At 55.4% G+C, this 25,325-nt stretch overlaps 1 protein-coding gene across 1 annotated transcript in view; it reads right to left on the bottom strand.

The window, feature by feature from the left end:
* Nucleotides 1-12,690, bottom strand: part of AJAP1 (adherens junctions associated protein 1) — a 110,105-nt gene extending 97,415 nt beyond the window's left edge. The window contains exon 1 of the mRNA XM_082687938.1: nucleotides 11,928-12,690. Coding sequence (XP_082544064.1) covers nucleotides 11,928-11,956 — 29 coding nt within the window. The 5' untranslated portion in view covers nucleotides 11,957-12,690. The remainder of the gene's footprint in view (nucleotides 1-11,927) is intronic.
* Between the last annotated feature and the right edge of the window lie 12,635 nt (nucleotides 12,691-25,325).

Genomic DNA, 25,325 nt, shown 5'->3' with positions numbered 1-25,325 from the left:
CTACACCGCGGCAGAACAAAAAGCCTCACAGTCTTCATCTCAGCACGACGCAGCGCCACGGCGAGACGCCCCTGGCACTCAGTACACGTTTATCAAATGAAAAATGAACAAACAGACCACGGTCCGTGTGTCGCCAGCTCTTCCTTGAGAGCGAAGAGAAGGAGCAAATCCAAACCCAGAGGTGGAGTCCTGGGCCCCTGCCCCGAGCACCCCACCGACCTCATCAGGCGAAGGGCTCCTCTGAGCCCCTCAGAGCCGTTCCGTCGGCGGCGACCGAGGACACCGGGCGGCAGGTGCACAGCGCGCATGAACAGCCAAGTCGAAAGGAGCCAAGAGCCTTTTCCAGCCAGGGAGGGGCCCAACCGCCGGTCCGTCCACCAGCGCAGGGCCCCTCAGAAACAATGTGGAAAGTGAGGAAGACCTCAAGGACGTGAGGCCACCTGGTGTGCTCCCGGCTTCAGGGAGGGCCCGGAACCAGCAGATCTACAGAGACGAGCGTCCCATGGGCGGCTGCGTGAGTCTCGGGCCGGAAACGGGATTAACCGTACAGGCCCCTGGGGATCCTCGCGGGCACGACAAAAGCGTTGGCACACAGGCCACATTTGCTGAAAATCACTGGATCCTACACTTAAAATGGGTGAATGTCAGGGAATATAAATCATCCTCCAGTAAGTAAGCACGCACACACACGTGTGTGCCCACCGCCGCCGACCCTTCAGCCCCAACATGGGTCACGTGAACCCTGCCGCGTCACCGTGTTCATTCATTAACTTGGGTGGCATCATCCCACCAGCGTTCTCAAGAGGGCCCTGGGGATTTGGTGACACACTTATTTTTGATTATCCAGTAGCCTGAGTAACAGTATCTGTGTCACAGACATGTTTTCATGCCTTCCTGACATTTCATCAATTCTTTGCTACAAAGTAATCTCTGCTTGAGACCAGGAAACTTCCACCGAAAACTCTGGTTGCCAGAAAGACCTGTGACTCCAGCACAAGCTGGACACCGGGACCAGACCCTCAAAGTGCTGGCCTGACATCCCAGCCAACGGGTCCTCCTGCTTTCATGCCTTTTCCTTGTTTGTTTGTTTGTTTGTTTTTCCCAAAAGGCCAGTGTGTAGCTCAACCACAGAAGTGAGGAGGAGATTTCAGATAAAACACAGGAGCCACGAGGGCAGTGGGAAGAGCACGAACGGGCCTGGGCATCCACGAACCCTGGGTTCACACCTCAGCTGTCCACTACCGCCTGTGTGACCTTGGGGAAATCACGTAGCCTCTCTGACCTTCAGTTTCCTCCTTTGCATTCGTAAAATCAGAGCTACAACAGCCACTCCATGGGCTCATCATGACGGCCCGGAGGCTGGACGGGGAGGAGGCACGTGGCCGGATACCTAGCACAAAGTTCTGGGGTACGAGAGCTTCGAAAGGGTTGGGAACTACTGTGGCCCGTCCTGTGAGCTCAGGAGCTCACAGCCAACTGCAAGGCAGAGCTTCCCACTGCAGTAAACAGCTCCGTCCAACAAGCATTTAAAGAGTATACACAGGCGCACATACACAAGCATGTGCACACACATGTCCACGCACACACGTGTGCAGACACAGCACCCTGCAGGTCTTTTGTCATAAGGACCAAAAGGAAATGAAGGCAGGAAAGCCACAAACCAACACTCCAGACCTTCACGAACTCAAGGCTCGTGTCTTCCGGATCTAGTAACCAGAAGCCAACTGTTCCTGCATCTGACTTAAAATCCTCAGAGCACGGTTTTGAAGCTACCCTATGTGCTGGGGTAGGAAAGTGGGCCTGTCCCCAAAAAGGCTGCTCTATTTTCAGAGCTGACCTGATTTATAGAAGGATCTGGACAGCTCTTCTTATCCAATAATTAGGTGCCAGGTCATTTATTACTGTCACTGGTGGTGGGTCTGGCAACATTAGCAACACCAAACAATCACATGCTGCTGTATCTCCCGTTCAAAAAAAAAGTGGCAGAGCCACAACAGAGCAAATTCCGTAAAGCCATGTTTTTACCTCCTACCCCTTCCCACAGTGCCTGTCATTAAATCCCAGTACACAGTGCCTTCAAGTTACACACACACACACACACACACACACACACACACACAAACAATCGGATGCTAACCTTTGGCAGAAAAGTAGAGAATACCCGTTTTTTAATTAAGTTTTTATTTTAAGTTAATTGTAGATTCACAAGCCCCGTAAGGGGTAACGCAGAGCGGTCCCGCACCACTAACTGGATCCCCCAGCAGTAACATCTTAGGAAACCGGGGTGTGAAGATATAGCAGGACATCGGCATGATCCCCTCACCATGAAGATCCCCCATGCTGCCCTGACGCACCCACACCGTCTCCCCTTGCAACGACCACTCTGTTCGTTTCTCTTGTTTTATCCTGAGGCACATCAGGGAGCTGTCCTATACTGCACAACCTTCTAGACCGTCTTTTCTACTTAGCGTCGTTCTCCGGGTACTCATCCAGGTTTCTGGGCATCCCAACAGTCCTCTCACTGCTACCGCTGAGCGCCGCTCCATGGAGTCAAGAAAGCACCCGCCCACTGTTGGGCATCTGGGTTCTTTCCAACTTGAGACAAGGACCCATAAAGCTGATACAACCCGGGTGTGTACAGATATTGGGTGAACATGTCTGCATGGTTCTGGCCTCAATGCCCAGGAGTGAGAAGCTCCCCTACATGGTCCCACTTCCCACGTGACCGGCAGCATGGGAGGAACCAGGTTCTCCACACCCGTGCCAGTACTTGGTACTGTCAGTTTTGTTTATTTTAGCCACTTACTGTTGTAGACGAGCGGTGCTATTTGTGGGTTTAACCTGCATTTCTCTAACGAGCAATGACGCTGAACATCCTTCCATGGGCTTTCTGACTACCTGACTGTCCCCTCTGGGGATACGTCTCTTCATGGCTTTCACCTGTCTCCAATTGGGTTATGTTTTGAGAGGTGTTGGTTTTTTGGATGCTGGCCCTCTGTCACAATGCAGCCTGCAAATATTCTTTCCCAGTCTGTAGTGTCTTTTTACCCTCTTGGATGAGCCTTTCACAGAGAAAATGATAAATTCGTGATGACGTCCAATCGATCAGATTTCTTCCTTTTATGGGTCCTGACTTGGTGGCAAGTTAAAGAGCTCTCTGCCTAGTCACGCATCTTGAATACCTTCTACTTAGTTGGTTTTTTTTTCCTCTCTCTTTTCTTAGAACCTTCTAGTTTTACATTTTAGATTTAATCATGGGAACAATTTTGAACTAATTTGGTATTTGGTATTAGGTGTGAGACTGAACATTGAGGTTCTTGTTTGTTTGCTGTTGGCTGAGAACGTCCCATCGTTTCAGTACAATTTCTTGAGAAGGTTATCCTCCCTCCACTGGATTAGCGCCTTTACCCAAAATGAGCCGGGCATATGTGTAGAAATCTGTGGATTCTCGGCTGTCTCGTTAATCTATCCCTCCATCAACGTGACACCGTCTCAATAGGACAGCTACATAATATGTTGATCATCAGACCGATTGCTCTCGTTTTATTATTATTTTATAATTTTATCAAGACTATTTTTGTATTTCTAGTCCCTTTGCTTGCCTATATGCATTTTAGAATAACTTTACCTATGCAAACAAATATTTTACTGGGATGTTGATAAGAATTGTGTTAAACGTCTACATCACTTTGAGAAGTGACTCCTTCCTTGGGTCTTCTCATCCATGAACATGGTATGACTTTCCATCACACAGAGTGGTACTCTTCCACCAGCACCACGTACCTCCAAGCATGTGAGTCAGCAGCATAACACGATTTTTTAGGCTTACACTGAAATATTTCATTTTGGGGGTGATTGTAAAAGGCACTGCACTTTTTATTTCAGTGTCTATGTGTTCATTACTAACAGATGGAGACAGAATTCATTTTTACACATTTATCTTGTCTCCTCCAACCTCCCTGAGCTCATTCATTAGTTCTAGAAGTTTTTTTTTTGTTTTTTTTTTTTTAACAGATTACATGAGATTTTCTATGTAGGCCATCACATCGTCTGCAAACAGGGACAGCTCTATTTCCTCCTTTCTGGATGTCTTTTATTGCATTTGTCACCCCAGCTAGGACCTCTAGCACACACTGAGTAAGAGTGGTCAAAGCAGACATCCCTGGTTTGTTCCTGATCTCAGGGGGAACTGCTTTCAGTTCTCAGCATTAAGTGTGAACATAGTTGTAGGCTTTTGGATATGTCCTTTATCGAGCTGAAGAAGTACTCCTCTGTTCCAGTTTTTCTGGCGGTCCTTCTTGTGGACAGGTGCTGATCTTATCAAACACAAAGGATTCCACGATATCTCTTCTTTAGCCTTTCATTTGATAGATTGCTCTGATTGATTTTCAAATATTGAACCATCCCTGCGTCCATGGCCTAAACCCCACTCGGCCATGATATATGCTTCTTTTTATCTATTGCTGAATTTTGTGTGCTAATATTTTGTTAAGTTTTCTCATTTTCTGTTGGTCGGCAGCCAAGTTCGGGTGCGGTGCCCTCCGTCCTTTCTCACTTAGACTCTCGCTCCAGTGAACACAGCAAGTTTCCTTCTACAGGAGGAGTTTTGTTTTAATGACTGTTCTCTTCACCTAGACTTGGAGCTCCTAATATAGGTGCTCTGATGTCCACAGGTCCTCAAAGTGCCCACCACACACGGGTGCACACCCATACTCATGTGCCCACACACCTATGTCTGGAACAAGGTTTCTAAATGTCTCCACGGGAATCAGACCTTGGCAATTCACATCTCTCCTACTCCCATGAGGCCCAGGGTGGCACAGACCCTTGGCATCACGTTGGTGGTAACTGCTGAGTGCAGGGAAGGGGACGAAGGCCCCGTACTCAGGTCACATCTGGTGCATGTACGCTGGCTCTGGGACACCCTGAGGCAGAACCCTAGAACCGTCCCTGTAGGAGGTCAGCTCTCCCTTCTGGAAGGTGACCTGGCTTCTTGTTCTTCCATGTGCTGGTCTTACCCCTCCACTGACTGTCACCCTGCCCTATGACAGCTGTGCGGTAAGTGAGCAGGCTCTGCCACTCCCTCCTCAAGTTCCCCAAAGTACTTCATGACAGCCCAGTCTGAGAATTACTCCAGCAGGTATGAAGACACTTGGCCTTGGCCTGAACCAATGGCATGAGACCGCTGGCCTGAAGGAGGCAGCCACGGCCCTGGCTCGATGTTCTGTCTCTGGCACTGGCATGACCAGGCACAGATCTGGCACTCAGCAAATGTCAAATGTCCACTGTTGAATGAGGAGGAGCGCTGGACTGCCTGGCCCTTCTGGGAGCTCACAGTAACAGCAACGGTGCCAAGCCTGACATTGGCTGGGAGAAGGGGCAGCAGGCTTGAAAACGCTTACTTTTCTCACTTCTGTGTTTCTTCAGGAAAGTGTCCAATATGACAACCAGCAACCCCACGAGGCTTCTGCGTACCCCAAATGCGGCCCATATATTATTTCTATTGGCCACTGCTGGTCTTCACTCTGACAACAGCATTTTTATCTCCGCACATATTCCCTCTCCACCACTGCACGGCGGGGTCTCCCAGGGCAGAAACCCACTCATTTCTGGGTTTTTGCACAACATCCGCTCACAGTCGCTCGCCCATCCCCAGGTGTGCAAGAATTGAGCAGGGAGTCAAAGGTGTGGCTAAAAGATCCAATGAGTAAACTCAGAGATCAGAGCGTCCTCTCCACGCAACACAGACCTTTGAAGTGGACGCGTGTGGTTAACCAGAGGCCCCAACCTGTGCCCGACACCCCATGACTTATCTCCTTCATAACTGCAGGTCTGCGTCTTTTGAGCCCGTTCACCCCTTTTGCCCGCCCCACCCCCCATCGCAGCCACCGCCAGCCTGCTGCCTGTTTTGCATACTGGAAAGTAGATGGGGGAGCAGATCTTAAAAGTCTTTATCACAAGAAAAAAAAAATTCTGTAACTGTGTGAAGGGATGGATGCTAGCTAGGCATCACCGTGGCGATCAGCTCGCAACTGTTAGGTTGCACCCCTGAAACTGCCTTAACATTGTGTGTCCATTACAGCCCCACGTGTAGGAAACGCAGACGTGTTCCCCCTGAATACCATGCAAACTCTGGGCTCCCATCTGGGGCAGGAGCAAAGGTGCCAGAGGTGGGGACGTGTTGCTGCCTGTCCTGTCCTCGGCGTCTACCCGCCTGCCCACCTGTGCACTCCTGTACTGACCAGAACCTTCTCTTGCAAATGAACTGTCTCTGTCTCAAGTTAACCTCTTCCTGGTCCCGGGTAGGTGTAGGAATTGTCCCAGTGCCCAAGAAAGCCAAAGGGAAGGGAGAACTCAGTCCAATAGTTGGCATTTGGCTTCAAGCCCCCCTCCCCCCACTTCTCCTTGTCCTCCCTTTCTGGTCCTTTCCCCTCAACCCCACACCTGTGCCACCTGCCTCCACATTCTCTTCCCATCTAGACCCATTCTTCCTCCCAAGCACTTAAAATTCAGGTCCTTGCACTCCTGCTGAACTGATTCTTTTTCCTAAATACATCTGCATTCCAGTCAGGACTAAATCTCACAGCAAAGGAAAGACTCTCTAATGGTGAAAACGTGAGCACCAGTAAGGGAGGTGGAAGAAGCATTCTGTCTGTCTGGGCCAGGACAGGGCCTGAACACAAGGTGGGCCCCGGCAGGGAACTCCTTGCCCATGTCTCAGTGTGGAGTTAAGGACGAGTGACCACAGGGCAAGACTGATGAAGCCAGGGCAGTGTGCCGGGCAGAAAGCACGTTTGCTCCTGCACACACACATCTCCCGAGCAGGGACTGTACCACGCTCTCTTCTCCAGGGCTAAGGAGGAATGAGGCTCCGTCCCTGCCCTCTCGGGCCCACAGTCCAGAGACCCGCACTCCTATTCGGCGTCAGACAGGAAGCCTGAACACAGGTTTCCGGTGGACACCCCCTCCCCCGGGTCTCCACCACCAGCCACCAGGTCCCGAGGTCACCTGCTCCAGAAGGCCCTGAGGTCATGCACAGGGAGGGCCGGCAGCAGCCTCAGGGCCCAGGCAACCACTCACGCGGGCTGGAATCACTGGGAGAGGGCGGAACGGCAGGAGGCCCCGCCATGCCAGCCCTTCTTGGCTGGCCACCCAAGGGAGAGTGCGACAAGTGGCAGGCGTCCCAGTGAGTGGACAGAATGAGCACAGGGAAGGGCAGGCTGGTAAGGCAGACGCACAGACGGGCGCAGCACGGCTGCCACCAATCTGCTCTTGGGGGGAGGGAAGCGAATGAAGAAATAAAGTGAGCACCGTTCTGCAGGGTGCTGGCAGGAGCTGGAAACGCACACGTGAGCCCCAGCCCCTCCCCCGCCACCACCAGGTCCCCTTGGTCCAGCAGCAAGACCCTGGCCTCCGCCAACACGCGACCCCAGCACTCTGCCCCTGCTCGGGGCTCTCTTTCGGCCCCGTGGGACAGCCTCATAATGATGAGGACTCCCTCCCCCCCAGGAATGTTGGGTTTCTGGCTTCTCAGTGTCCCCGGGGCCCTTGCACAGCTCAGCTGGCCACTTCTCTGCGCCTGCCAGGCGTCCCAATTATTAACTCAGCCTCCCCAGATGTTGCTGGGGGAAGTGAGGCAGCTGCCCCCCACCCCAGCAGCAGCAGGGCCTGAAGCCTGCACCCTCTTCCAGAAGGGGCATCAGGGACCTGGCATTGAAAAAAAAACCCCACCGTTTCTCCTTGGGTGCTGGAGGGAGGGGGCAGGAGCAGCCAGGCCTCCTCAGGCAGCCAGATCTGCTCCAGTCCTGACATGGACAGAGAACTCCGAGAACTGGGGGTGCCCCCACACTAAGGCCCCGATACGGGCACGCCGCAGTCTCTGACTTTCTATTAACTGAGACTTAATCTGAGTTACGTAACTGCCACTCCCCACTCGGCGGCCTTATGACTCACCGACTCCTTTGAGTTCCTGGAAGGGGGTCTTAGAGAGTCAGTGGGCCCCGAGGCTTGTCAGCTGCAGCTCCAGCCCCGGCTCCTGCCTCCCCCTCGTGTCTGACTGGCATCGGGCAGGAGAAACCCTCTCGAGCCAGACTTCAAACATGAAAATCTAGATCAAGGATATATTTGGCTTTCCAAGCTAATCTTTACATCAATTTGGTCTCTACTGACTTGTAGCCCTTTGAAGAAAACTTGGCAACCACCCATATGGAAAGGCGATGACTCTTACGTAACCCCAGACAGGAGCCCCTGGGCTCTGGAAGGTGCTGCAGCCCCTGGTGGGTGGGGCCGGCTGTTTATCCACAGCGGTGGCCTGGGGAGCGGCTTCTAGCCACATGACTGGGCAGTGGAGTTTGCCGGGAGAAGCCCTGGGAAGTAAAGGCGTCAGGATGCAGGCCAGCCCACCTGTGCCAGAACATCTTGCCGGTGCCCGGGCCAGCAGGCTGGGGGACGACGAGGCCAGGCGGGGCGACCACCACGGCCACGGACACCTGAACCACCCCAGCGTAGAGGATGCAGGCCACAGCAGGGACACGGCTGCTCCCCCGCAGAACCCCGGAGCCAGACGCCTCGGGGCGGCCTGGAACTGTCTCCACTTGTGGGCTGGCTGGCCCTGCTCCCTGCTCACCGCCCTCTCGGACACACAGAAGAAAAGCAAGCAGGTGATGACAATCAATCAACAGAAGGGACGGGCGAGGAGGAGCCCGCCAGCCCCTTCTCCACTTGGACTGTGGCTCCCCTGGGGGGGGGGGGTGTGGCAGGAGGGGAGGGGGATGCGCCCCAGTGCTGGGAAGATCTGAGCTCCCTCCCCGAATGGCCCTTCGTTCCAGCGTCACTGTCCCCGATGAGCATCCCCGCGGCTGACACGCGGTGGGTTCCAGCGGCAAACAATCTGGTAGCGGCAGCTGGAAATAGGCACGAGCCAGGTTTCCCCAGGAGGGCGATGTCTGTGGACAGAGCGTCTGACTCCGTCCGTCTCTGGAAACCCCTGCACAGCCCGGGCTGCTGGACTTCAGAGGCGGGGATGGTGGCAGCCCACCCGCTGGGTCCTGGTGGTGAGGCCCGAACATGGGACCGCGCGCTTGGCCAGAGCTCCGGGGACTGCGAAACACCCCAGGGAGAAAGAGAGTCACGTGACTTTGTTACACACCCACCCCCGAACGGACACACACACCCGGGGCCTCGGTGGGCGGGAGAATGGGCACAGCGGCCCTCAGGAGCCCGGGCTGGGAAGCGGCGGGGGCTGGCTGGCCGCGGCACGCCGGGCGACTCCTAGCAAAGGCCTCGCACGCTCCCAGCCCTGACAAAGCCGCGCTGCTGTGGGCTGCAGGCTCCGAGGCCACTTGAGCGCAAGGCAGCCGGACTGAGCTGCGTGCTGAGTAAGCACCCCTGCGAGCCGGGCCGGCGCTCGTTCCTGTCTGAGCTCTAGAGCAGCTGGTCCAGAGACCGGGCTGCCTTCGAGAGATACCTTTATCCATGCTTGGGGCTTTGATACGACCCCCACCAGAAAGGCATGAAAACAGCTCCGTGAGACGGAAATCTGTTTCTGCCTCGTGAGAAGAAAAGGCTCCATGCACAGGTCCCGTCACACGCAGCAGCAAAATACCCGGCCCGGACCTTGTCTCGGGGGCCCGAGCGGAGGGCTTGTCGCTCAGGCAATGCTCCCAGCTGCCTTCCACAGACCTGGGCCCTGCGTTCTTCCAACCAGGTTGGAAGCTGGGGAGCGGGAGGTGCAGGGCTCACCCTGGGAGCTACAGAGGGGCTTGTAAGCAAAGCTGACGGGCTTTCTCCAAGGAAGAAGTGCATTTCCAGGGCTGGGCAAGCAGTCCTGGCTCTGTCACCAGTACCCTTGCCTGGTGAGAGAGGGGAACAGCACAGACCCTCCCAGCAAGACACCTCTGCTGGCCAGGGGATGGCTTTCACAGACATGACAGAGCTCTCTCCTGTCAGCCTCCTAGACAGGTGACAGCTCGTCCTTAGAGGCACACTTACAGAAAATCTCTTGTGCTAACACTGAAGAGAAAGAAGAAAAAAAAAAAGCTAAAGGTCAAACTTCAAAATCACCAACAGAACTATTTCCTACAGCAAAATCCCAAGGAGCTCTCACTGGGGGATGCTTTAGAGAACTGTTCTCGTGAATTCTGAACCAACAGACGTTTCCGTCCGTGGTATTTACTCTTCTCTTCCCCTTACCAAAATGTACTAATCTTTCAATCTAGCAACTTAGTAATAAAAACAAAAGAAAGCCCCACAGAACTTGCCAGCAGTCAATCAGAAATCAGGCAGCCAGAAAGTAGCTCAGGAAGAAGCATCTGGGAGCCAAAGGTGCACCCAGAGCCAGGGCGGGGACCCTCGGATCTTTCCCGCGGCCCTCCGGGGCTGGCCAAGCCTTGAGAGGCAGAGGGCAGGACGCCGGGAGGGGTCACCAAGAGAGGCGGCCCTTGCTCCATTTTGTCTGCGTCCCAGAACAGGAGCCTAAACCTTATCTAGTCCAAGCACACGGTATCGATTCAGGCCACGCCAATACCCAACAGATCCGCTCCACCATTAACCTTGTAAAGCCCACGCTGGCAAACAAGATCCAGCCACCAGGAGAAGGAACGCCACTTTCCAGAAAAAGGCTGATAATAACATTTGGCAATTTTCACGCGATGTTTTAAACAGTCTTTACCCCCGGGATGGGGGACTGTCTCATAAATCAAAGGCTGCTAGAGAACGTGGTGCTTCTGTCCGCTTCCGATTTCTCAAAATCAGGACGCGCACTTGAGTCTCCACGGCTCACTCCCCCCAGCTCCGATGGGGCGGCGGTGGGGGCGGCGCAGGCAGCCGCTCCAGCACCTCGCGGCCCTTTCCTCCCCAGCACGGGAGCGCAGTGCATCCCAGTGGACAAACTTGAGAACCGCACCGCTTTCTCCGCCTCCGCCTATGTCCTCCTTGCTTTGGCTTGCAACCCGGGACCCAAAAACGCACCAGCTCCGCGAAGCCCCCCTCTCCCCTCTCCGCCCCACCGGCAGGCGGGCGACGGTCTACAGGCAGCCTGCCCCGCCAAGGGGACAGCTACGCACGACGGGGCTTTACGCCGCCCGGCACGGATTGAAAGCCCGAGCCCCACAGCAAGCGGGCAAAGTTTGCCGGAAAGGGTCTTCCTGTGTACCCCTGCTGCGAGTTCCGGGCTCGACCCCCTGGTTCCAGCTGGCCCTGGAGTCTGGACTCAGACAAGCCCCGGGGCGCTCCCGTGGGTGTTTGCGTGTGTGGATGTAGGGGGTGCCCGCCCGAGCTCCCCCAGAGCCCCAGCGTCTCCCGCCCCAGCTGCCCGCCAGCTGTGCGCGCCGGTCGGGCCCAGAGGTCACCCGCAAACAGCTGGATGGGCAGCTGGGAGCCCGGGAGGCCCCTGCTCAGCCCTGGGGCCCCGAGGAAGGGGAAGGGAGGGCGGAGTGGCTGTTGGATTTTGGTTCCCTCCAACTCCGTCTTCCAAGCTCTCGCCGGGAGCCGGCAGCCGGCAGCCGGCAGCCGGGGGAGCTCTGGCTTTCTCTGGCAGCCCCGGCCCCCGCCCTGGGTCCACGGCCCGCCGGGCCCCGGGGAGGAGGCGCGCCGGGGCGGCAGGCCAGGACACTGCGCTGCTGGCGCCGGGAGCCGCGGACTCGCCGGGCCAGCCCCGCCGCACGGGGAGCTGAGGCGGGCGCCCATGGCCGGACCCAGACGCGCGCAGCCCGGGAGAGCCGGCCGCTCCCTGCGGGGCCGCGGAGCTCCGAGCTCCGGACTGGCACCCCGACCGAGCTCCTGGGGCCCCTCCTGGCAGCTAGCGGGGAGCGGGGAGGGGTCCCTTTATTTGCAACGTTGAGGAGAGCGCCGCTCCAGCCCAGCCCGGCACCCAGGCACCCACGCACCCACGCACCCACACGCACCCCGGCGCTGGCCGTGTCGCTCACCTGAGTCCTAAAAGCTGTTGAATCCACATGGTCACGTTTCGGGGAGCGGAGCCTCAGACCTTGCTCGCCCCGGCCATCTGCGCGGCGCCCGCGCCCGCTCGCTCCCGTCCCGCGGCGCCGGTCTCCGGCTCTCGGTCCGCCGCCGCCCGCCGCCCGCCGGCCGCGGGGCGCAGAGCGAGTCAGAGCACGGCCGCGCGGAGCTCCATGCCGGCCGGCGCGCGGCCGCCGTTGGGGCGCATGGCTCAGGCGGGGCGGCCCGCGGGGGCGCACATCCTCCGGCCGGGGCGCGGGGCTCGCCGCCCCTCCGGGGGCGAGCCAGCGAAGGCGGCAGCGAGGCGGGGGCGCCCACGGCCGGCCCGGGAGGGGCGCGCTCCGGCGCTGCGGCCGCGCGGTGAGAGTCGGAGGAGACGCGGCTTCGCCCTCCGGGGCGGTGGGGAGGGAGGCCGGGCGGCGCCGCCGCGCACGGTGCGTGTCTCGTGGCGCGGCTCTCGCCTCCGGTCCGAGCCCCGCGCCGAGGGGGCGGCGCGGTCCGGGGGTGCGGGCGGCGGCGACGCGGAAGGACGCGGGTCGTCTCCGCGCGCCGCCAGGTCAGGGGGCTCTGCCGGGGGTGCGCCGCCGGCCGGCACCGCTCAAGTTGGCCGGGGGCTCCGTCTGAGCGCTCGCTCTGCAGACGGCCGCGGCGCCGGAGGCCGGCAGGAGGCGGGCGCGGGAGGCGCGCGGGGCGAGGGCGCCGTGGAGCGCGGGGCGTGGGGACGCGCGGCGGCGGCGCCGCGCCGAGGAGGCGCGCGGGGATCCCGGGGCCCCGCCGCCCGCGCCCACCGCGCCCGCCGCAGAGCCGCCCGCGCCGCTCGGCCGCCTCCCTCCGCGCGTCTGCCTCTCCGCGCGCTCGCCCCCGCCTCCCCGAGCGGGTCCCAACTCCGCCCGCCCGGCCCGGCTCACGTCACCCGCCTTCCCCGCCCCTCGAACTGGAGCCCGAACCCCCTGCCCCGCGCCGGCTGCCGCTCTCTGCCCCGCCTCACCGCGCGGGTCTGTGCCCGGCCCGGCGACACATCAGGCGGGGTCCCCGGCCGCCCTTTCCCCATCCCCGGCCTCGTCCCAGTCCCCACCTTGGGAAAGGCTCGGGAGAGGCCGCGGGCTCGGATTGGACCGCCGGGCGCCGCCGGATGGTGTTGCCACGGTAACCGGATGGCCTGCGAAGCAGTTTGAGGTTCCGACCCATTTACGGGTGCGCCCGGTGGACCTGGAGAGCTAATTTGGGGAGGGGGCGTTCCCGAGGGAGCACTGGCGGTGGGGGGCGCCTGGAGCGAGAGACTGCGCAGAAAGTTTCCTCCAGGCGGAGCTGCACCAGAGGCGCCGCCAGAGTCGGGGATGCTGGAGGGTCTGCGGCTAGGGGTCCCTCTCTTCCCGCCTCCTCGCCCCCCCCCCACCCCCGTCTTGGGCCCTGGCGGAACAAGCCCCTGCGTTCCAGGTCAGAGCTCAGCACTTTCTGCCCCAGAAGGTCCAGGCTCCGGTAACCTCTGGGGCTGAGCTTCAGACAGCAGCCGTTGCTCCGCCAGGCCCTTACCCCGGAGGTGTCGAGGAGAGTTCCGAGTCCTCGGCCTCCCAGACCCCGTCGCAGCGAGTAACCCGGCCCCATTCCCACCCCACGACTTCCCTTTGCCTTCCCGGTGAGGCTGGATTTGCTGGACAGTGGCTGGAGGAGGAAGGGCCCTGGCTGCTGGCCTCTCACTGAGAGAAGTGACCAAAGGCCAGACGTGCTCTGCGCCTCCGGGAAACCACCCGCAAAGCCCTGGGTATCCACTCGGTGCCCTCGAAAGCCCTGCAGCATCGCAGGCCTTCGGGGTCACCTGCCACAGCTCTTCTGTGGCAACCGTGGAAGCCGGTCCCGGGAGCGGAAAGAAGGTTAACCAATACCAGACCTGACCCACGCAGTGGCCTCCCTCATCCAAGCTCCGGAATCCCCCCAGTCTTGTAAGGTCAGCACAGACACCCCACTTTACTGGTGGGGCTTCCCCGAGAAGGGGCAGCTGGTGGGGAGGCAGATCGGGCCTGTGTGGCTGGGACTTGGACTCCCAGGCAGGCCCTTCATCCCTGGGCTTCGGGTCTTGAAAGCAGGAGCCTGCTGGGCCCAGACAGCAGGTGTGGGGGACCGGCGTCCCCACGAAGATCCCAGAGGGCAGAGGCAGGAGGCAAAGACCTGTGGTGGCAAGAACCCAAGGTTTGCCATGAGCACACCAGCCAGTGCTGTTTACTCACTGAGGGGCCGGGGTGCCTGCCATACCTCTCTGACCTTCTTTCCTTCTCTGCAAAATGGGTTTCATTTTCGTGGGGAGTAAATGATGGGGCCTCACACACAGCGTCACTATTAGGGTTCAAAGACGCACCAGGCTGAGCCGGCACTTTGGCTGCCTGGCCCTTCCTGGGTGGTCTTCCCTGGGAGCCTTCTCCCTGAAGAGCTGGGGGAACAGAGCCCACCAAGGGGGACGTGGGTGCTGGGCCCAGGATAGTCAGGGGAGAAGGGGGTGCCCACAGTGCTGCCACCTAGCGGGACACAGTGGGGGTGCTGCAGGAGGGAGGCCCTTTCAGGAGCCAGAATAACCCTCAAGTAGGCCGCCCCCCCCCCCCCCCCCCCCCCCCCCCCCCCCCCCCCCCGCCAGAAGGTCTGGGGGTGGAAGAAGGTCCTGATCCCCTCTGTTCCAGGGACCCCTTCAGCAGCCGTGTGCAAAGTGTTGACCTTGTCTCAGAATGTTCATAAACACATTCCCTAAAATGCACTAAGAAGAGTTATTAGGAAGTCAATTATATTGCAATGCGTCACCAAACTATTAAAACAAATTTTTGAAACAGCAATGTACGTCCTTTAATATTATGTCAAGTAATGAGGGGGCGTATCCACAACATTGCACGATTTAGAAGGAGAGACACGCAGCAATGATATTTTGAGACATCCGAAATGTCGGTCACGTGATGGGAGATGCGGGCAGGTTCTGGCTTTGAGAGCAGGTCCCAGGGACCTCGTGCCCCTGCGGCCTGTTGCCTGCCCTTGTAATGAAAGGAAATCCTGGATTTCAGTTGGAATTTGCAAGAATAAACATATCATTTTTCCCCACCCATGTCTAAAGACCCCTTGGGTTCTACCCAGGTAACCTGGGGGTCCCCGGACCGCAGTATGACCCCTGGCTAAAGAGGACAGTGCCCTGAAAACAGCAAGGGAGGAAGCTGGCAGGGGTAGCGGTGTTCACCAAGTGAGGGCAGGCTCTGCCTTCTGTGCGGACAGGGGCCTCCCTCCCACCCCCAGGCCCTGGCCCGTCACGTCAGTAAGGACTGGAGCATCTCTCTGGGTGCTGATAACTACGGCGCAGCTCCCTCCAGAGAAAGCACCCACCTGGTATTCTGTTTGTTTTTGTATTTTTCTCTTGATGAAAACGTTGTGGTTTTTTACATGCTGTAAAATAATAAAGCCAGGACTTCTATGTCACCATTAATGTAACTGATTTTCTGTACTTGGAGACCATCTCACATCTCTGACCTTTTCATTTTCCTCCTCTCTAGGGACTTGGGAGGGTGGGCGGACGACATCCCACGCCCGACACACACTGTCTCTCTCTCTCTCTCTCTCACACACACACACACACACACAGGCCTCCAGGCTTCAGCAAGTGCCAAAGGGAAGTTCTCAGTGGAAGCCGCTCCGGAAGGTTCTCCCCGCCCCCTCCCTGGGAGCAAGCCCCGCCCTGAAACCTTAGAATCCGCGAGCAGCCCACTGGTCTTTGGGAGCCCCTCGCCTCTGCCCTGCCCTGTCCTATTTTCCCAGCCAAGGCGCGGCGGACCCCCTGCAGGGGTCCTCTCTGAAGCTCTCTTAGGCCATTTACCTAATGGCCTTCACACAGTCGACTATTTTTAAAACCCATCCAAAGCCAAATTGAGCTGCCATTGTTCATTTTTCTCCCAAGGAGGCAAATGTGTCTTAAGCATGACATTTGATTAAGTGGCTAAGTTTGTGATTTTAAATGGAAGGAAAAATGCTGATTAAAATTATTATAAGTTTCTTTAAAGCATTCACACTACTACTTCTCTGCCCCCTGCCTTACTGGCTCCCCCACACAAGAAACCTTGCCTGTGGTGGGTGGAGGAGGGGAAGGAATTCCAGGTCACTTGGCCTTGGTGGGGGGGGGGGGAGAGGCCGGGCTGCAGAGTCCCTCCCTGCCCTCTGCGCGAGTCGCGCCCACAGCTGCGAACTCCAGCAGGTGCGAGAGAGCGAGGCCGCCGTGTCCGGGGCCGGGGAGAGAAGCCGAGACTCCCGCAGACAAAATGACTCACAGGACAGTCAGCCCAGCCCAGGGACAGCAAGAGAACAATGCCAGGCCTCTCCGGTCCGTTCGGAGGGGCTTGTGTATCTGAAAGAGGAACAGTTGCTTCCTCCGCTCGCTCTGTGCAAGTGATGGACCCTGAAGACAGGTGGGAAAGGGACTGCCTGAGGATTTGAACGGGCCTGGGATGGAGGGAAAAACCCCACTTCAAGGCTTCTGGGGATTCACTGGGATGACAGGTCGGCTTCTTCTATTTAGATGGGCATAGATGAGGAGAAATAGGAGAAAGACTAATTTGCAAAATGGAGTGACCATTTGTACACAGTCTCTTGGCCCTGTGGAGTCTGGAGATTGGGGGCCTGCGGGTGGAGAGAAGAAAGCTCAGGTAAGCTGAGGTGGGCAGAGGCTGGTCAGGGACTGGGGTGACCCCAGAAGGGGCGTAGTGCCCAGCGGAGTCCTCACATTTTCTTGTAACTATGGCTGAGACCAAAGTCTGCAGGTTTTGTCCCAGGCTGTGGCTCTGCTCCGAGGCAGTTGTGTTCCTGCTAAAGGTATGTCAGGGAGTGATGGAAGGGGTGGTCTCTGCTGTGGGGCAGGTGAGGGTTGGGAAGAGGCAGCCAGCGGGCCAGTGGAGCCAGAAGATCGGAGGAAAATCCAATCCTCTCTCATACTCCAGAAGACACTGGGCCTTGGGAGGGAGAGGCAAGCGTGCTGGACTTCACAACGTCCTAGGGATGGGGCTCACTTGGATATTAAGGGAAAGAGGTGAAGAGAGATCAGGCACGTGGGAGATCAGACCCTTGGTTGTTCTGGGGCACGAGTCCCTCACTGGCACCCAAATTTCTGACCCCTGGTCGTAAGAGGATGAGTTCATCCTGCTGAATAAACCCTGAGCACATACAGAAAGGACCCGTGAGTGAGGCTCCTCAGAAACAAACATGCCTCAGTGGAGAAACTCCTGACATGGGGACGACTGCCCTCGGAAAGCGGTCTGACCTGGGAGCGGTGGCTACCGCTGGCTGGCCTTGGGCAGAAAAGGCAAAGCTGGACGCCAATGTAGCTCCATTATTGATGTCCCTTTTCAAGTGATTCATAAGCCACATCGGTCAGCACAGACTAGATTATGTTGTAGCAACAGACAACCCCCAGAGCTCCATGGCTGAACCCAAAAAAGGTCAACTCCTTGCTCATGACCATCAATAGTTTGCCATCAGTTTTGCTGTACACATTGTCTTCATTCTGGGACCCAGCCTGAAGGAGCTGCTCTTACCGGAACATCCAGCTCAGGTAAGCTGCTCTTACCTGAACAGTACCATAACCGAGGGTACAGTGTCATGGTGGAAGCTCATGCTGGCCCTTAAAGCTTTTACTGGGAAAGAACACATGGCACTTCTATGCACATTTCATGGGCCAAAGCAAGTAAGATGGCCAAGCTGACAATGGAGGCTGAGCCTCCATAAAGCTCACACAGGGAGGGACCAGTAATACGTTGCACACTCCCACAGTCCCCTACAGATACCACCAGATGTCTGTCATTCAGGAGGATCGCTTGTATTTCAATTTCACTGAGACCCTAAACTCGACAATGCCAGAATCTGTTCAAAGGAAGGAGCATGTTTTCTGGTAGACACACTGAGTTTGCACACCTTTTCTACCTCCAAACTCTAGAGAGATTCTTGACTTGGGAGGCTGGGGGGACTCTGGACCTGATTGCATCATCCATTGAGGAGTCAGGCACCTACCTAATGCTGGAAGCACAGAGGCAGACACTTGCCAACTATAGTTGGGTGGATGGGTGGGGTGATCTGCTTATCCCTAACTATAGCCATGGTCAGATAATGTATCTTTGGAGGCTATGCTTCTGTCTAGGGGGGAGAGCTGTGATTAGTCAAGAAAAGTCATTTTCATCATAGTAGTCACCATCATCATCATCACCCCAATGATCACCATCTTCATCACCATTTTCATCATCACCATCACCATCATCACCATCATCACCATCTCCATCATCACCATCATCACCATCATCACCATCTCCATCATCACCATCATCACCATCACCATCATCACCATCATCACCATCTCCATCATCACCATCATCACCATCTCCATCATCATGATCATCACTGTCTCCATCATCGTTGTCACCATCATCCCCATCGTCATCACCACCATCCCCATCTCCATCATCACCGTCGTCATCACCATAATCATCAACTTTAAGAGTTTTATTGTGCTTGGGATCTACTGAAAGACCCCTTCTTAGCACACCAAAGGCATCTGACCCTTCTATGGCCCCCTTTTCTGGCCAGGGATCCTCAGATCCCATTTCCCCCAAGCAGCAGCTCAGGTGACGTCAGGGCTGCTCACAGCCAATCCAGAGAGTAATCAAGCAGAAAAGCCACTTCCTCTAACGATGCCTTGTCCAAGCTGTTATTCTCAGGCTTGAAGAGGCTTCCGGAACATGCCAAGGAGGAAAGAAGACATGTCACTTATTGAGTGCCCTGATGCAGAGCAAATACTCAGCTGGCTTGCTCCCCTGTGGCCTGAAATTCACCCCAGTCTATAAGCATCAGCCACCATGATGGATTTTACATTTCTAATCTCATTTAACCACCACAACAACGAAGAGAGGTTGATAATATCACCCTAGGTGAGCCGAACATTTAAAATATTAAGCACTGTGCAGCTCAAACACTGGAATGGAAGAGGCTGGCTTATGGCCATGGAGCCAAGCAGGGGTTCTGAGTGAGGGGCTGAAGCAGTGTGGGGTGGGGCAGGGCATGTTCAAGAGCTGTTTCCAACCGGCACGGAGACATCTCAGCATTGTAGTATTGTACTATTTGGGCAGACTTCCTGAATCTCGGGCCTGATCACATAGGTATGTACACAGAAGTAGTTCAAAGATGATCGTCCAAGATCCCCCAGAAGGGAAGGCATGGCTCTGTGATCCAGCCCTAGTGCGTCCAAGGCAAGGGTCTATTTAATGCATCACATGGGCAGTACTTTAGGCAAAACCCATCTCCTCCGTTCTATTCCCCACTTTCTGAATATGTCCCAAAGCAGAACCTGGTAGGTAACATGGGTTCAAGGCAGCAATATCCAAAGAGTACCAGTCATGGCTCTGGGCCGTGACCCTCTTAAAAACAGTCTCCGATTCTCGCCTTTGAAACTGTGCTTGTGTGAAACGTGCACTTCTGTTTAGTGTTTTTGGGGAGTGTGGCTGCCATTACCCACAGCTGACCTTCCGATACCCATTCTCCCCTTCATCCTTACTGACAGAACTTACCGTGGTGCTTGCGGGTGGGCGAGCAGTGACAAATATGCCAGGCCAGAGTGCATCTGTCCCAGCTTCGCTCATGCCTGGGGTGGCCGGTGACAAAGTCCTGGCCAGCAACATGCAGGCAGACACCGCTTGATAAGACTTCCTGCAAAGTTCTCTGGGAGAGGGCTGACTCTCTAACACACAACTTTTGCCTTCCTTTCTCCTGCCTGGAATGTCCATGGGATGCAGGAGACGCAGCAGCCATGTTTTCAACATGAGGTGGCAGGTATGTGGGTGGAAGCTACAAGCAGAGAACACCAGAGTGAAGGGACAGAAGCAGTCTGGGCCTCCATGGCTTCGTGGATGTCCGTAGGAACCTACCTATAGACTTCTCTAGTAGGCAAGAAAGGTCAGTCAGTCTTAGTTTAAGCTAGAATTTATTCCTGTTTTCTGTAACCCTTGGACACATGTAATGGAGTAGGTCAATGCTTCCCTGCTAGGCTGGGGAACCCTCAGCACAGGCTGAGCTTCTTCTCGATGGTCTGGGGAGGGATTTTACTACCCCACTAAATGTCCCAGTCAAAGGGGGACAGAAAGCTGGAATCAGCCGGCTAAACAGAAACATTCCACGTGGGTTTCACGTCACCCACTGGGCATGCCTAACTCACCAATGCTTAACGGGTATTTCCGGCTGAGTTCTGACCTGGGGTGGGGGTAGATTCCTCGGCTTTTTGTTCCAGGCTTCCGAAGGCTTCACTCAGAGAGCAGGCAAATGCCGAGTCTCCTGGGAGACAGTGACTCCTGGCTCCGCGCTTGATGTCTGGGGCTCCTGAGCTCTCCTTTGTTGCAAGAGCCAGCCAAAGGCTCTGGAGAAGGCAGCACAGACCTACCGTGTCTGGAGCAGGTGTTTAAAAGCTGAATCAGGCCCACGGCTTCCCAAATGAGCTTGAGGAGTTTCATCGCTCTCGGCTATATAAAGCGAAGGCAGCAATCCAGGATCTCTTTTCGGGGAGCAACTGTACTAGAATTCCTCCCCCCACCACCCCCCACAGCCCCTCCCACTCACCCACCGCTGAGATCTGCAAAATCGGAACGGACACTTGTATCCACCGAGAGGAAGCCTATGGTAGTCAGAAGAGAGCCTTGTCTGTTGAAGAAACGAGGAGCTCAGGCCCTGCCTCCCCGACCTGCCCTCTGCGCGAGGTCACACCAGTCATACCACTTCCCAGACTGGTCCTCACGTCCTGAACGTGGGGTGTAAAGGAAGGTTAAATCAGATGAGTTCTGGAACACTCTTCTGTGTTGGACACTGGCCGTATTAGGAAGCAGCCCATGGTCAGCATCAACGACTTATTAACCTTTTCTTTTCTTTTTTTTTTTTTAAGGTTTTATTTATTTATTTGACAGAGAGAAATCACAAGTAGATGGAGAGGCAGGTAGAGAGAGAGGGGGGGGGAAGCAGGCTCCCTGCTGAGCAGAGAGCCCGATGCGGGACTCGATCCCAGGACCCTGAGATCATGACCTGAGCCGAAGGCAGCGACTTAACCCACTTATTAACTAACCTTTTCTTGATACAACAAGCTTTTACTGGGCAAGGCCCCAGCTAGCAGTTGTTTGTTAAGTTAAACACATCTGATCTCCGCCTTCGTGGGACTTGTAGCTCAGGGTAGGACCCTAACGATTAACAGGTGCACAAGACACAAATGTGTGACTGCCCGCGACAATCTTCTGAAGGCCGTCAGCTGGCCCCCGTCCCGTGCTCAGCCCCACGCCCCTTCTAAGCTCTGCCTGCTCTCAAAGGCTACGGCCTCAAGCTATGCCCCTCCACCTCCTTCCTGCAGGAGGGTAGGATGCTGTGACTTGCTGCGGAGGGACAGTGTCCGGGTCTCAGGAGAGAGTCAGCAGAATGACACTGCCGGAAAGCAGGTGCTACGCCCTCGCGTGTCCATGAGTGTGACACCTTCCTCAACAGGAATCAAGCGCCCACCTACTGCAGACAACACTCTGCTACGAGCTGCGGGGGGTGTCAAGGCACCCGTGCCCCGAGAGCTCGGGAGGAAGAGGAGACACACGCACATTTGGGGCAGCTTCCCTTTAGGCAGAGTGCCCAGAAGCTCAGGGTCAGCTGTTCTTAAATCCGTCCGCTCACTTAGCCAGAATGTGTTCTGTGACTGCTGAATCAGGCAAGTGAGGTCTGCCCAGGAGGCTCTCTAGAGCATTCCAGTGAGTTCCAGAAAACATAGACTAGACAAACATCCCTTTGGAACCTGGACTTGGGAGTAGAGGCTGGTGAGATTGGACATTCTCCAGGTCCAGATTCTCTGGGCCAAATCTCAAACCCCACACATCCGGGGGAATAGTTGTGAAATCCTCTGATTGGGGCATCTACTATTAAAGGTTGCTTCAGGGGTGCCTGGGTGGCTCACTGGGTTAAAGCCTCTGCCTTCGGCTCAGATCATGATCCCAGGGTCCTGGGATCGAGCCCCGCATCGGGCTCTCTGCTCAGCGGGGAACCTGCTTCCTCCTCTCTCTCTCTGCCTGCCTCTCTGCCTGCTTGTGATCTCTGTCTGTCAAATAAATAAATAAAATCTACAGGTTGCTTGAAAATGGGGAGGGGGCAGTTAGCCTCCCCGGTATTTAAGGAGGCGAGCGTCCATCTGGGGGACGTGGGTGTGGCAGGGTAACCCTGCGTCCCGCTCTGCCAGGGCCTGTTGTCCTGGAGTCATTGTCCGTGCCCCATCTCCCCTTCAAAGTGTCCCAGTTTGGACTGTGTATTCTGTGCTGACCCGATCAAACAAGCGCTCCTACATAAGCAGCTTTCAGGCATTGGGAGAGCCCACCCGGGGGATGTAAATCACCAGAAGGTCTGAGGAATGAGGAGTGAAGACCCACACAGAGACTTCCACATGCATATTCACGGCAACATGATTCACAGTAGCCAAAAGGTGGACGTGACCTCAATGTCCATCGGCGACAAGTGTGTAAACAAAGGTGGCGGTCCACGGCGTGGGACAGTCCTCAGCCATCAAAAGGAATAAAGCTCCGACTCGTGCCTCAACGTGGATGAACTTTGCAAACATAAAGGTAGAGAAAGAACATTATGAAAAAAACAAAACAAAACAAAACAAAACAAAAGAACATTATGCTAGAAAAAAAAATACCACTTTTTGATGCAAACTTTCCAGAGTAGGGAAATCTGTAGAGACCGAGAGCAATCCTGGTGGCTTAGGGCTGTGGGGCTGGTGCCAGGGAAGGCAGGAGAGCGACAACCAAAGGGAACGATCTTTTTTGGAGGTGATGAAAATGTCCTAAAATTCACTGTGGTGATGGCTGCCTGTATCTGTGGATATTCCCAAAACCGCTGAATTGTACACAGTAAATGGCTGAATTGGTGCTGGGAATTTTATCTCAATAAAGCTGTTACGTGTTAACTCTCCTGGAATTAAAATTGAAAACTTAATTTAAAAAATCATGCCTGGGTGAAAGAGCCATCCAAGGTAAGACAGACCAACAGATTTTAATTTAATACAGGGCAAAAGCTGTGGATGTGGAATTTCTCATTGCAACAAATGTTTAATTTGTTAATTGTCAAATTTTGGTGTAGTACCAAACGAGAAGCCCACAATTGTCCAAAAAGACTGTTTCCTGACTATGTGTATGCCTGAGGCCAGGTTTTCTTCATATACTTTAACCAAAGCCACCATAAGGCTGAATAAGGACACAGATATGAGAATCCAGATGTCTTATGCAATTTATCTTCAACTGGGAAATAGTATTCTTAATACAAAATGTTCTCTACATCATCAACTTTTCTTTTCTTTCTTTCTTTCTTTTTTTTTTTTAAGGAAGAAAGAGATGGAGACCCAGTGGCAGGCTCCCTGCCGTGGCTCTAAAATGGGCGTGGTCTGATCAGTGACCGAACGCAGCTGTTCGTTCTTTCGAGCATTCATTCATCCCTTCAGAAAAATCACTGAATGCCCTCCCTCTGCCAGACTGGTGGGGAAGATGATGATAAATGTATCAACTCTAGCTCCTAGTATAAACTAGCAACTATGTGTCAAGTGCTCTGTGAACTAGAGCTGTTTATTCTCATAGCAGTGCTGTAATGTGAGAGTATTATCAACCCCGGGAGGCAGCCCAGGGTGAGCCCTGGGTACGAGGCATAGCCTTCTGCCTTTTCAATATGGGGGAACACTAGCCCCTTCCCAGGCTTCCAGATGGGACTCCGCTGCAGAAATGTAGTTCTGGGAACAGAGTTAGAACACCCGCTTGACCGCCCAACTCACCCACGTCCTGATGGATTTGTTTTGCTCCTGCTGGCTTGCTGGCCAGCCTATGGGGGGTAAGGTAGTCCAGTGGTTAAGAGCCAGCTGCCAGACCCGGATCATGGCCCAGCCACTTAGCAGCAGCGAGGCCTCAGGCCAGTGACAACGCCCCATGTCCCCACCTGCAAAATCAGGATGATGGTTGTATTTGCCTCCTGATTATTAGGAGGTTGTAGAGACTGAATGTCCACCCACCCCCTCAAAACTCATATGTTGGAGCCCTAACCCCCCTAGTGTGATGGTGTTTGGAGGTGGGGCCTTTGAGAGATGATCTGTATTAAATGAGGTTATGAGAGAGAGATCCTACAAGGATGGAAGAAACCCCAGAACTCATGCTCTCTGGAGAGCGGGGACCCGGCACGAAGCCAGGAAGAGAGATCTTGCCAGGAGCAGAGGGCTGGACTCCCAGCTCCAGGTCTGTGAGAGCTACCGTTCTGTTGTCCAAGCCTCTGTGGGTGGAGTTTGCTGCAGCAGTCTGAGCCGACCGGGACAGGACCACAGGGAGTCCACCCAGCCCTCCCCAGGTGCTACCTGCTCTACTGGCCACGTCCCTCAGATTCAGAATCCAGTGGGATGGGGCACCCACTCTGAAATGCTCAGAGCGAAGGGCCATCCTGCCTGCCCTTTTCCAGCGTTTCCCTATGGTGGGCTTGCCTACGTGAGTTTCCTGGCTGGAGATCATAGCCCACTTCACAGCGGGATGGCCCACTGCTGTAAGCATCTCAGGACATCTTTCCGCACCCAGCCTGTCCCGCAAGCAGCCCTCTGTGCTCCCAGCGAGCCGCGGAGGCAGACAGCAGGGAGGGGAGGGGGAGCGGCCAACAGCATCCTGTGTGATTGGCCTGACTTTTCCTCTGGGGTTGTGGGTCACTTCTTCCCTTTGTCCCATTCCAGGCACAGGTGGTTCTCAGCCTTTACGCACAGACCACTGTTGGAGGCTCTAACTGCCCTGCCCAAGGGGAGGGATTTCCCTGGATTGGGGGCAGAGTTGAAACCACCGTGTCCCAAGGCCAGCAGCACAGGTAGACATGTGACCCTGAGCTGCGATGGAATTTGTCCTGGATTCTAACACACTGAAGTCCCCTGTGGTCCCAGGGGCTCCTGCATGACATTAATGCATTTATGCTGGAACTTCAAAAGACCCAGGGCAAGGAAGAGAAAACTCAAGGTGAGAGCATTAATTTTCCAAAGCCCTATTTCTGCATGAGACACTTTCCTCGGTCTGATAGTATTCCGGCTTTTAGGAAGGGCATGGCACAGGGCTCGAGCATGAAGTCAGAGAGCACTAATTAGCCCTCCCTAACTTCAAAAATAAAATCACCGAGCACTATGATGATCATGATTATTGTTCCCGTCACTCCCACCACTCCAATCACTGGTGCTCCAGCGCTTTCATCCCAGAATTTCAAAGCAGAATGCTTTTTAAGGAGATGGCTATTCATTTGTACAATGAGAAGCATCTTTTGAAAATGGAGCTTTCAGACTCTTGATGGGGGGA

This window comes from Mustela nivalis (genome assembly GCF_964662115.1).
Source record: "Mustela nivalis genome assembly, chromosome: 10".
In the NCBI taxonomy this organism is placed as follows: Eukaryota; Metazoa; Chordata; class Mammalia; order Carnivora; family Mustelidae; genus Mustela; species Mustela nivalis.
This window is presented reverse-complemented; position numbering and strand designations above follow the sequence as displayed.